Here is a 13,666-nt window from a genome sequence, read left to right as displayed (position 1 = left end):
TTATTCAGCTTTATTTTTATTTACTTATTTTGAGAGAGAGAGAGAGAGAGAGAGAGAGAGAGAGGCAGGCAGAGAGGCAGAGAGAGAGGGAGAGGGAAATTCCAAGCAGTCTCTGCACCATCAGCATGGAGCTGGATGCAGTGCTCACACACACAGAACCGTGAGATCATGACTGAGCTGAAACCAAGGGAGTCAGAACCTTAACCAACTAAACCATCCAAGTGCCCCTATTATTCAGCTTTAAAAAGGAAGGTAATTCTGACATGTTACAATATATTCTGAAGACTTTAGACTAAGTGAAATAAGCCAATCGCAAAAGATCAAATATTGTATGATTCCACTTATGTGAGGTAGCTGGAGTAGTCAAATTCATAGAGATTACAAAGTAAAATGGTAGAATGGTGGTTGTCAGCGGCTAGGAAGAGGGGGAAGGAGGAATTACTGTTTAATGGACAGAGGGTTTCAGTTTGGGAAGATAAAAAAAGTTCTGGAGATGGATAGTGGTAATGGTTGTTTAACAACATGAATAAATACTTAATGCCACTGAATGGAAACTTAAACAGGGTTAAAACAAAAAGTTCAACAAAAACACTTTCTAATTTTTATAAAGAATGGATATATTTTTCTTCCAGACTTCAAATGTGATTTCAAAGGTGAGGTAAATCTTCATTTCAAAGGAAACAAGAGACAACAATCCTTAAAATGTTGCAAAATCAAGGCAAAATCGCAAAGTATGATAGGTATTTTTAAGAAATTTAAAGAATACCTACCAAAAAATTAAACTTATCAAAATTCCTTATGCCATCTGTCATCTCCCTTCCCTATGTCACACTATTTCTAAAGTATTTAACAATCTAACATGCTCTGTATATTAGAAGTATGTCAAAATTAGTCATCTACTTTTGATGAATTAGGTGCTTTTTCAGAAGCAAACATTCTCAACTCTGATATGAAATGCTACTTTTCTAGGTAATACATGCTTCACCAAAATCTAGTTTTAGGGGTACGTGGATGGCTCAATCAGTTAAGTATCCAACTTCAGCTCAGGTCATGATCTCACAGTTCAAAAGTTTGAGTCCTGCATCAGGCTCTGCACTGACAACTCTGAGCCTGGAGCCTGCTTCAGATTCTCTATCTCCCTTTCTCTCTCTGCCCCCTCCTCCTCTTAGGCGCAGGTGCGCACTCTCTCTCTCTCTCTCTCTCTTGCAAAAATAAACATTTTTCTATTAAAAATCTAATTTTAAGTATCTGAATTAAATATTAAACACAGAGGGCACAGCAAATGTAAAGAGGTTAACAGTTTCTTTTAAGGAAGGAAGCCAAACCATGAAGTAAAGGGCTGATCATTTTATACTTCTTCCCATATAACTAAACAAAGAGACCTAACAACTCTCTATGTGTTTTATGGCTGGAAGGGACTTTAGGAACTATCTGGCAACACCTTTTTTCAACTGAGATGAGAACTAAAAGTGTAAGCCAACTCAGCCAAGGTCACAAAAGTAATTAAGCTTAGATGAACTCAAATCTGACCTTTCCACTGACAGCTCAGAGCCTGGAACCTGCTTTGGATTTTGTGTCTCCCTCTCTCTCTGCCTCTCCCTCTCTCGCTCTCTCTCAAAAATAAATAAACATTAAAGAACAAAAACAGAAACAAAAAGCTAGGAGTTCTGAGGAGAAAGTGATCATCTCTTGCTTCTTATCACAGCACAGGAAAAAATATGCTGATCTATCATAGTGCTGCTAAGAAATTAAATAATGTTTATAGGCGCTTCAGTTCAGAAGATGAATTAAAAGTTGCAAACCCATGGGGTACATGGGTGGCTCAGTTGGTTAAGTATCTGACTCTTAATTTCAGCCTAGGTCATGATCTCACAGTTCATGAGTTTGAGCCCTGTGTTGGGCTCTGCAGTGACAGTGTGGAGCCTGCTCAGGATTCTCTTTCCCCACTCTCTCTCTCTGCTCCTCCCCTGGTCACACTCCAAATCTCTCAAAACAAACAAACAAACAAACAAACAAACAAACAGCAAATCCTTAAGAGTACAGGGTTTAGTCATATATTCTCTACAGAACACACAGCTAAAACAGAAGGGACCTCCTTACCTTGTTTTTGTTACTCATGAATACGTGGTGATCTACTTTTCCAAACTGAAGTCCAACACAAAGTACACACTGAAGTCCATCTTCTGGTAAGTTATCAAGATGTACAAATCGATTGTAAATTTTATCTACATTTGCCTGTAGTTTTTTAAGAGAGAACACAGAAAAAGTATGAATTATTAAACTGTAAAACACAGATTAACAGTAAATTTAATTTTTCCAAGGTCAGATGATGTTCTCTCCCAAAGGTAAGAAAATGACTATGTGAGTGAAGACAGTGAGATCTTAGTTTTAGATTTCAGTAATCAATGAAACAATATACTGAAACACGAAGTATAATCTTTCTTTTATCAACATAATATTTACCCAACACTTAATATACCTAACCCACTTAATATGGCTCCAGTATCTGGAAAGTATTTTCACATTATGGACTACCATGACCCTTTACTTTTTATTTGAACCAAGATAAAACCCACTGTATACTTCCATTACCTCAATATTTTAAAATAAGTACTAAGGTTTTATTTATTACAGGTGAATAACCAATATTTCTACCAATTAAACAAGTGTAATAAGGTATTTAAAAGAAAATATTACCTCTGGGTCATTTTCTTTAATCAAGGTTGTAAATATAGCTTCCTAGAAAAGGCAAAACAGAGGGAAAGTATAAGTCTTCCTCATTCATATATTTAGTCAAAATTTATAATAAAATAACCTATATGAATAAACATTAAGAATTATTTCATAAAATAAGAAGTCAGCAAGTTTTTTAAAAAATTTTCCTTCTAAAAATTTTTCTAAATTTTTCCTTCTAAAAATTTTTCCTTCTTCCTAAGCAAATTAGTCAAGTCCCACCTTAATAGATTTCAATTCTTCCTATTCCCATAAGTACATCAAAGGTTATAATAAGGTGCTGTCAGGGAGGACATTCAACTTCACATACAAGGAATAAGAGAATTACTTTAGCAGACAGTAAGAGAATTCAAATTACAAAGTGAAAAGTGTATAAGCAAAGTAGAGGATAAGGAAGAACAGAAATATAGGCTAGTAGGGGTACCTGGGTGGCTCAGTTGGTTAAGTGTCGGATTTTGGCTAAGGTCATGATCCCCTAGTGGTGGGATCAAGCCCCGCTTCTGGTTCCATCATGGGCGTGAAATCTGACTGGGATTCTTTTGCTCTTTGCCCCCACCCCACATGCAACTCACACACTTTCTCTCAAAAAGAAAAAATGCCAAAAAAAAAAAAAAAAAAAAAAAAAGGAAAGAAAGAAAGAAAGAAAGAAAAAAAAAAGAAATTTAGGCTAGTAAAAACAAACAGTGAAGAGTATTAAATGCACAGTTATTTAGTGCTGTTGAATTATAAAGAAGGCTAAGACTGGTATAAGACAAAAATGTCAAAGCTGGGAAAGGAAAGCTAATGGAACTTTATCTTCAGAGCCTCTGGTTCTTAACTTTGTTTTTTCTTTTCAAAAGAATACTGACACATATAAAACAATACCACCAATTACATCAGAGTGACTTTCAACAGAAGGTTCTCTCAAATTATATGCCATTTCCACTTTCCTCCAGGGATTCTAATAACTGTGTTTCCTAATAATAGATAACTGCTATTATCTCTTAGCAGTTAATAGATGTTTATAAGCCACAGAGAAACAGTGAAGGGTTTCTACATCAGTTGAATTTGGACAGACTTGAATTTTATGTCAGTCTCATGACTTTGTGGTTTTAAGACACAAAACTAAAGTTAGAAGACATAAAGAACTACTTTTGTTGGGTCTGTTGTTTTTCCTTATTTATCAAGAAAGAGAGAGAGTGACAGAGAGAGGGAGAGAGAGAGAATCCCAAGCAGGCTCCGCACTGCTAACACAGAGCCAAACTCGGGACTTGAACTCCCAAACCATGAGATCATGACTTGAGCCAAAACCAAGAGTCGGTCACTCAACCAACTGAGCCACTCAAGCACCCCTGGAGTTTTTTGTTTTTTAATTTTTTTTAAGTTTATTTATTTTGAGAGACAGCACAAGCGGGGAGGGGCAGAAGGAGGGAGAGAGAATCCCAAGCAGGTTCCATGCTGGTAGCACAGAGCCCAATGCAGGGCCCGAACGCACAAACCATGAGATCATGACCTGAGCCATAATCACAATCAAACAATCAACCAACTGAGCCACTGAGGCACCCCTAGTTGGAGTTTTTAAGAAACAAAGCAATGATGGTTGGGATGAAGAGAGAATAAACCCCAGAAATATTTATGACTTAAAATATACAAAACAGATTATGCAAAACCAGAGAAAACTCAAAAATAACATCTGGGATTCGGAGGGCTGATAACAGCAGTAACACGAGAACAGAGAGTTGTCGAGGCACCTGGGTGGCTCTTGGTTGGGCATCCTGTTCTTGATTTCAGCTCAGGTCATGATCTCATGGCTCCTGAGATCAAGCCCTAAGTTGGGCTCTTCACTGACAGCATGGGTCTGCTTGGGATTCTCTCTTCCTCTCTCTCTGCCCTGACCCCACCCATGTTCACACGTGCTCTCTCTCTCAAAATAAACGAACATAAAAAAAAAAGAATATTGTCTACAGATGGTTTTCAACTCTTTTTCGATTCTAAAATATATGAGGGGTTGGATTCCCTCAATATGGAAGTAACTCTCGAACAATGGACTGGGAGATTATGAAGGAAAAGGAAGCTTTCTCAATGATCAAAAAAAAACATTAACCTGAAGAAGCAAGCCAGGAAACACTTAACAGACTACAATAAATCCAATTTAAAAATTTTATAATTTTGTAGAAAAACTGATGGTAAGTCTTTTATTTACCTCATCTTTTATATTCATGTTTTCAGGAACCATACTAATTGAGAGCTGATTTCCATCCATTGATATTGGAAAACAGGTATAAAATTTTACCATAGAATCTGCACATTTTCTATTTACTTCCATAAATACCTGTTAAAATAGAAATTACAAGAACAAAAAAATAAATTTCTTATCTAAGTTACTTTTTCTTGAAAAGATTTAATACTTAAGAGTCAAATAAACTGAATAACTTAGTAAATGTTTTAAAGAAAAAAAAAAGGCATTCCTCAAAAGCGAGGCCAACAGACTCACAATATTACAACCATAAGGAATGGATGACTGCATTTATAAGGCAATAGTAACGAGAGAAATAAGAGTGGACATTCTAGTAAATGACATTAAGGAAAATCTTATCTTATTCATTACTGTATCCTTAGTACCTAGAGTAGTATCTGGCATATAGCAGACATTTAATAAATACTTGTTAAGTAAATAAATTTAATGGTTGGTAAAATATGAGAAATATGAGAATTGAAAGAACCAAATTACCATGTTATTTTTGATTTTGCAGTTTTCCTAATTGTGAAATTCGTAGTTTCACACATTTTGGTTTTAATTTTCATCCCTGGCTAAATGAATAGGCTGAACATTCTTCTACATGTCTTGGAGTTAATGAGATAGAAATCTTCCATATATTTGTTCACAGCTGTAATTCTTTTTTTTTTTAATGTTTATTTATTCTTGAGAGAGAGAGAGAGCGTGAGTGGGGAGGGGCAGAGAGAGAGGGAGACAGAGAATCTGAAGCAGGCTCCAGACTCTGAGCTGTCAGCACAGAGCCCGACGCGGGGCTCGAACTCACGAACTGTGAGATCATGGCCTAAGCCAAAGTCAGACGCTTAACCAACTGAGCCACCCAGGCGCCCCTGTAATTCCTTTTTTTTTTTTTTTTTTTAATTTTTTTTTCAATGTTTTTTATTTATTTTTGGGACAGAGAGAGACAGAGCATGAATGGGGGAGGGGCAGAGAGAGAGGGAGACACAGAATCAGAAACAGGCTCCAGGCTCCGAGCCATCAGCCCAGAGCCTGACGCGGGGCTCGAACTCACGGACCGCGAGATCGTGACCTGGCTGAAGTCGGACGCTTAACCGACTGCGCCACCCAGGCGCCCCTGTAATTCCTTTTTTAAAGAATTATCTCTTTGGGTCATTTGCCATTTTATTTATTGAACTTTTAATATTTTACAGCATAATGTGGGTATGAATCTTTGTTTCCCTATTACAATAATTAGAATATTTTTAGTTTTTAATTTACATCTTGCTTTATGTTCATTTTAAACCACAAATGTTTGAAATGTTTATATGACTGAAACTGGTATTTTTCTACATAATATCTAGAAAAGTATTAAATCTCCCAATAGTTAATAACTCTAGTCAACTCTAATCAAAATTGGGCAGATAAAAGTCTAGACTTTCTGTATTTGATTTTATATTTAAAGTATCTACTCATACTCTGGTATATGATGCAAAGTGTGAATCTGAATTATTCATTTCCAGATTCCCACAATTTCCCCCGATTTTAATGTACTCACATTAAAAAATTCTTTTATTAAAAAATCATTCCTGGGATGCCTGGGTGGCTCAATCAGTTAAGCATCCGACTCTTGATTTCAGCTCAGATCATGATCTCACGGATGTGAGATCGAGTCCCACACTGGGCTCTGTGTTGGGCGTGGAGACTGCTTAAAATTCTCTTTCTACCTGTCCCTCTTCCCCTCCCTCGCTCACACATACTCTCTCTCTCAAAAAAAAAAAAACCTCTCCTTCCTTTTATTCTTGTTTCTAAATAAAAAGTTTTACTGCAATATAATTTATACATTATGAAGTTCACCTGTTTATAAGTGCAGAATTCATTGGTTTTCAGTAATTTATAAAGGTGTGCAGACATTCAAATAATCTACTTTTAATATAATGTGAAATTGCATGTAACTTGCATTCACTCTCCTCTTCCGTTTTCTTAAGCAAACTGGCTCCAACTACCATCAAACATATATAACCTTCCAAAGATCTCTAGTGATCACAAACTCCTTTCTAATGTAAGAACACCACTTCTAATCACCTGAGTGGTGTTTCCATTAAACTTTCCTAAAATCTCACCTCTTGTAAAGTACATTCCACAAGTTATTAACAATACATTTTGTTTTGTTTTGAAATTACAAAAGTAGTATGTACTAATTCCTGAAAACTTGAAACACAAATATAGCCTAGGTTATTCTAAGTATTGATGACATTTTTGTCTGAGAATGGTTACTTCCCATTTGAGTACAATTGGTAAGATACCAGGAATACTAGTAAAAAAGTGCTATGCAAGTTTGTAAGTCATTATAAAACTTCATTAACATATCGAAGATACAATATTTTATTTAGACTAAAATTTTAGGCAAAATTTTGACACATTTATTAAGCCATCCTCTCCATCATAAAAACTACGTCAGATTACAATAACACTAAAATACGGGATATGTTTTATATTTTAAAAATCCCTTAGGTTGAGATGGCTTAATTATTTTGAGGTGCTGCCTTTAAACCCTTTTCTTTTCATTTTGTGAGCTTATTTTCAAAATGTGCTTCAGATAACATGAACAGCTATTATCAACGCTTACCTTTTTATGAGATGATAAAATCAAAATATCCTTTAAACCACCAAATGGTTTTACTAGGTTGTAAACTTCTTCTATAGAATATCCTTTATTAGGCAAATTAGAAATAAGTACCACACACATTTCCTCTGTTTCCTTCAAAACAAATTTAAGAGTTGACATTCAAATTTCTTTAACTGCTTCTATATTTACTTAAGTTTATGCTGCAGATCATTTGTTATGGTATTTAAACTGACTGCATTTAATACTAAATCTTATCATTTAAGAAGGCTGGTCCGAACCTCAAAAACAAAACAAAATGCAAATTTCCTCTCTTTAAGTACATAGCATAATTTCATTCATACCATGTGTCATCGAGTCAAAGCCTTTAGTTCTCTTTTTCAACCACTGTTTAAAAATACAAGTTTAAGGGGAGGCTGGCTGGCTTAGTCAGTGGAGCATGCAACTCTTGATCTTGGGGTTGTTAAGTTTGAGCCCCACACTGGGTATAGAGATTACTTAAAAAAAATTAAATCTTGGGGGGCGCCTGGGTGGCTCAGTTGGTTAAGCGTCCGACTTCGGCTCAGCTCATGATCTTACAGTCCACGAGTTCGAGCCCCACGTCGGACTCTGCCGACAGCTCAGAGCCTGGAGCCTGCTTCAGATTCTGTGTCCCCCTCTCTTTGCCCCTCCCCTGCTCATGCTCTTTCTCTCAAAAATAAATAAAAACATTAAAAAAGAAAAAAAAAACTATTTAAAAAAAATTAAATCTTGGGAGGCACCTGAGTAGCTCAGTGGGTTGAGCATCTGACTCTTGGTTTTGGCTGAGGTCATGATCTCAGAGTTCATGAGTTTGCACCCCACATTGGGCTCCGCACTGAGTATCAAACTCTCCTTGGGATTCTTTCTCCCTTCCCCACCCCTGCTCACACACACTCTCTCTCAAAATAAACTTTAAAAAATATGTAAACAAAAGCTTTAAAAAAAGCTAAAAATAATTAAAAAATAAAAATACAAGTGGGGCACCCGGGTGGCTCAGTTTATTGAGCATCCGACTTCGGCTCAGGTCATAATCTCATGGGTTCATGAGTTCCAACCCACATCAGTTCCAGCCCACATTGGGTTCGTTGCCCTCAGTGCACAGCTCACTTAGGATCCTCTGCCCTCCCCCGTCTCTGCCACTCCCTGCTCACGCTCTCTCTCTCAAAAATAAACATTAAAAAAAATAACAAAAATAAAAATACAACTTTAAAACACCAGTTTGTCTCTGACAACACCTCCATGCTCTGCCATTCCTGTGCCATGTTTTGCTAACATCTCCAACCTCCAAATCAGAGCATATCCTTTTATCTCGCCAAATAAAATGATCTTTTAGGCAATATTAAAAAACTTACCCCGTCTCTTAGGAACCTTTCCCTATAGCCCAATTCCCATTACAAAGTAAATAAATACTTTCATTTCTGCCTTCTCTCCTCTCGGATCTATTTTATTCTTCAAATGACTCTCATCAATGCCAATTTTTCCTTTAGTGAATGTTGAGAAAATCCCCAAAGGTATACTATAGTAAATTGGACAATCTGTAACTTTTCTTTTGAAAAATAAAAGGAGGGGGGGGTTTCAGGAAGTTATACTTTTTATAAGTAAGTTGAGAATGATTTTTAACTAGCACATCAATTGTGTTCATAAATGTTCCTTTTGAAGTCTTTAAGCCAATCTATTTGTGCTTTAAAATATCCTTCCTGAGGGGCGCCTGGGTGGCTCAGTCAGTTGGGCGGCCGACTTCGGCTCAGGTCACGATCTCGCGGTCCGTGAGTTCGAGCCCCGCGTCGGGCTCTGTGCTGACAGCTCAGAGCCTGGAGCCTGTTTCAGATTCTGTGTCTCCCTCTCTCTGACCCTCCCCCGTTCATGCTCTGTCTCTCTCTGTCTCAAAAATAAACGTTAAAAAATAAAATAAAAATAAAAATAAATAAATAAAATATCCTTCCTGAAACATGGGTGCCTGTGTGGCTCAGTTGGTTGAGCATCTTGACTCTTGATTTCCCAGGGTAGTGGGATTGGGCCCTGTGTCCAGCTCTGCCTAGGATGCTTTCTCTCTCTGCCCCTCTCCCCACCTTGTGTTCCCGCTCAAAAAAAGAAAAAAAACAAAAAAACAAAAAAAAACTTCCTGAAACAACAGTAAGATACATACCACTTAGTTACTACTTGAAGAATGAATCTACCAGTCAAAAACAAACTTAATGCTTAGCACCTGAATGATCTCAAGACCTTAACCAGTAAAATCTAAATTAACAGGATTTTAATACATTCATAATGACAAATGTTAACCACAGGAAAACAATAAAGCAAACTTTATGCCCTCAAATAAAATCTCAAATTCCACTCGCTATTCTAAAAACACACAGAACTGGTACTCTAAATATTAACTTATCTCCTATTTGCTTCTAAAAAAAACAGACTTCAAAAAATTCTACTGGTTCTAATTACACCACTGGTTTTTCTACTCAAAAGCCCATTTTGGCCTAACTTTTTTTTCTCAGTGAAAGGTAAACCTCAAAAACATGTACCTTTATTAATAATCTGCACCTAAATTTTTATGACTTATTTTGCAACTCAAACCCTATCTAAAAAGTCACAAATGATAGATTTTTCACCATGCCAAATCCTGTACATTTTTTACTGGGTTTACAATAAGAAAACCATATTGTGTCAAAATTTCCTAAGCTTTTAAATAATAAGTAAAATATAAAAACTGACCTTGTTGACTTGTTCATTTTCTGTGGCCTCCACAGCAGCTTCTTAAGATACAAAATAAAGTAAGAATTCATGCAGATATATTTTATCAAGTTCTCACTTTTTCCACATTGGATTAAATAGTAACTGCATAGAAGTGTACACAACTGACAAAATACTAGAAAATTTAAGGAAGCAGCTACAGAATTAACAATGGTTTTTAAATTAATATGTTTCATTTTATTCCCTCTAAGAGCAAAACTTCAGAATAATCAAGAGACGGGTGTAGATCTGAATCACAATATTTTAAATTTCACTTAGGTATGAACCTCGTATTTAAAAAAATATATTGGGGGGCCTGGGTGGCTCAGTCGGTTAAGCGTCCGACTTCGGCTCAGGTCACGATCTCGCGGTCCGTGAGTTCGAGCCCCGTGTCGGGCTCTGTGCTGACTGCTCAGAGCCTGGAGCCTGTTTCAGATTCTGTGTCTCCCTCTCTCTCTGACCCTCCCCCGTTCATGCTCTGTCTCTCTCTGTCTCAAAAATAAATAAACGTTAAAAAAATAAATAAATAAATAAAAATAAAAAAATATATTAACTATATCTGACACAAAATTAAATACCCTATTTTCTTCTAATTTAATCTTCCATCTTTAAACATAAGAGAACAAAATAAAATTTTTATTGACCTACCTGAAACCGTTTCTTTAGCACTATTTTCAGTGGCTTTGACTTCCACACTGGTCTTTATTTCAGAGTTTTCTGCATGAAATAGTCTGCTTTAATAGTCTAGAAAAGCATACTAATGTAATTAAACTAATGAATCTAAACAGGAGCTTAAATTGTCACGTAAGTTTCCTTAGGCTGACCTTATTTAGGTCAGAGCTAAGACAGGTTTTTCTTTGAAAAACAACAAAACAATCCCTTTCAAGATTTTAAGGCAATAATTTCAAAATACACTCTAAACGTACACCTAGAAGATGTAAAGAAAGCACTAAAAGAAAGCATTTCAAGCTTACCTGGTACGATGACAGGTTTGTTGGTGTCTTTGTTTTTGACAATGCCAGCCTTTTTGACTTCTAGAGACTTCTTTCCACTAGATTTTGCTTTTAAAAGTAGAAGTGAACTATTATTCTAGGGACCTGTTCAATCACTTAGCATGTTTCATACTAACACGTAGAAGTAATTTAGTCCAACATTATAAAAGCAGTTCTTTTCCATGTATTTATTATTCCCACTTATATCTGTTTACCAGTAAGATTAAAAGCAAATTTAAAATGAGATACAGTTCTTCCTGATGGTCAGTAATGAGCCACAGATTTATCCCCCCAGTGGTAGAAGCACATCATGATCACACATAAAAAAATCGTATTTCATGATTTGTACAAAGGTTCTTTAACATTAGTCTATATGGGGTGCCTGGGTAGTTTAGTCGGTTAAGTGTCCAACTTCAGCTCAGGACATGATCTCGCAGTTCATGAGTTTGAGACCCCACATCTCTCTGTGCTGACACAGCTCAGAGCCTGAAGCCTGCTTTGGATTCTGTGTCTCCCTCTCCCCCCTTGCCCACTCACACTCTCTCTCTCTCTCAAAATAAATAAAAAACCACTTTTTTAAAATAAAATAAAATAAAATAATTCTATATATTAATAAACAGGTCATATTAGTTTCAACATGTTACATTCCTTTCTTTATGGAGGAAACACATTCTTTTTACAGGGTAAGAAAAATCTTTTCTGGAGTAACAAATAGAAAAATATATAAGGTAGGGAAGGTAATATGAAGTGACAGCTCTAAAAACTGAGAAAATAAAGATTAAACAATTTGTAGGGGGAAGTGATAGAGCAACCTGTAATCACAGAGCTGTTAAAAATGCTTCCAATACAGGGGCACCTGGGTGGTTCAATCGGTTGAGCATCAGGCGTGGGTTCAAGCCCTGCATTGGGCTCTGTGCTGATGGTGCAGAGACTGCTTGGGATTCCCTCTCTCCCCCTCTCTCTCCCCCTCCTGTCTGCACGCACGCTCTCTCTCTCTCGCTCTCAAAATAGACAAATAAACTTAAAAAAAAAAAAAGTTTCTTACACAAAAATGTATCTGCAATGGCACACACTGCCAAGGATCAATATACCAAAAACTCAAAGTCCCATTACATGTCAGGTTTTAAATATTAAATAAGTATGTACTAAACTTTTCAAGATGTTATTAGATACTACAAATTATAGGAGTATAAAGCTTGCTTTTGATATTATGTTTGTTATATTCTCTAAGGCAAGAAGAACTTAATAAAACCTCTCCTTCCCAATAGTCTTACCTGTTTTGACTGAAGCTTTATTACCTTTAGCAGCTACTGTTACCACAGATTTTACAGAACCAGCTGATTTCCCTAAATAACAAAAGTTATAGTCAAAATTGATTTAATTGGTATCAACGATCCCCAAAGAACTTCATAAAGAATATGAGTGACAGAACATTTTATCCCAAAAACATAATGGTATCATCTTTGGGGCACAGGTCATTTTCTAAATCTAGCAAGGATGATAATTCCTTCAGGAGAAAAAAAAAAAAAAATCAGTAAAATTAGAATTCATCTCTCCAGTGACGTACTGAAAAATAGCATTCAGGCAAGTTAAATAAATCTCTCAACGTGTGGATCAACTAACTGCCAAGGATACAGAAACAATCCCAAGTGTCTGCGTAGCTCAGTTGGTTAAGTGTCTGACTCTTTTTTTAAAAAAAAAAATTTTTTTTTTAACGTTTATTTTTGAGACAGAGAGAGACAGAGCGTGAACAGGGGAGGGGCAGAGAGAGAGGGAGACAGAGAATCCGAAACAGGCTCCAGGCTCTGAGCTGTCAGCACAGAGCCCGACGCGGGGCTCGAACTCACAGACCGCGAGATCATGACCTGAGCCGAAGTCGGACACTTAACCGACCAAGCCACCCAGGCGCCCCAAGTGTCTGACTCTTGGTTTCAGCTTAGGTCATAATCACAAGGTTCATGGGATAGAGTCCCACATCAGGGTCTGTGCTGACAGCAGGAAGTCTGTTTGGAATTCATTCATTCTCTCTCTCTCTCTCTATACCTCTGCCTCTTCCCCCCTCCCCAACCTTGCACCCACTCTCTCTCACAAAATAAACAAATACTAAAAAAAAAAAAATCCCATAATGCTTTTAATGGTTCCACAAGCAGTTATAATTAGGGTCTCCCAGCTCAAGCTTACTTGGATTCCAGTTGATTGAAAAGCATTGAAGAATACCTACAATCATGGCTAGGCTACATTAAGATTGCTATGACTCATACCTAGTGCGCTCTATGTGAACAGGACTATTTAAATTATTCTGACCTTTTATACATACACATTACTGTTGCTTTTCTTCAAGGATGATGTGTAAAGACTGTGATCATCAAAGCG

General features: G+C 36.7%; 1 protein-coding gene across 5 annotated transcripts in view; it reads right to left on the bottom strand.

The window, feature by feature from the left end:
• ZNF638 (zinc finger protein 638) overlaps positions 1 to 13,666 on the bottom strand; it is a 70,741-nt gene that overhangs the window by 20,457 nt on the left and 36,618 nt on the right. For 4 of the 5 annotated variants that reach the window (XM_049651670.1, XM_049651665.1, XM_049651667.1 and 1 more), the window contains 8 exons: positions 12,568 to 12,639; positions 11,276 to 11,362; positions 10,950 to 11,018; positions 10,284 to 10,324; positions 7,554 to 7,685; positions 4,916 to 5,044; positions 2,698 to 2,739; positions 2,101 to 2,235 (listed from right to left, as the gene is read on the bottom strand). In XM_049651670.1, coding sequence (XP_049507627.1) covers positions 2,101 to 2,235; positions 2,698 to 2,739; positions 4,916 to 5,044; positions 7,554 to 7,685; positions 10,284 to 10,324; positions 10,950 to 11,018; positions 11,276 to 11,362; positions 12,568 to 12,639 — 707 coding nt within the window. The remainder of the gene's footprint in view (positions 1 to 2,100; positions 2,236 to 2,697; positions 2,740 to 4,915; positions 5,045 to 7,553; positions 7,686 to 10,283; positions 10,325 to 10,949; positions 11,019 to 11,275; positions 11,363 to 12,567; positions 12,640 to 13,666) is intronic. The other variant, XM_049651669.1, reaches the window with a different exon arrangement.

This window comes from Panthera uncia (genome assembly GCF_023721935.1).
Source record: "Panthera uncia isolate 11264 chromosome A3 unlocalized genomic scaffold, Puncia_PCG_1.0 HiC_scaffold_11, whole genome shotgun sequence".
NCBI lineage: Eukaryota > Metazoa > Chordata > Mammalia > Carnivora > Felidae > Panthera > Panthera uncia.
Note: the sequence above shows the minus strand (reverse complement) of the source record. Positions and strands in the feature narration are given on the sequence as shown.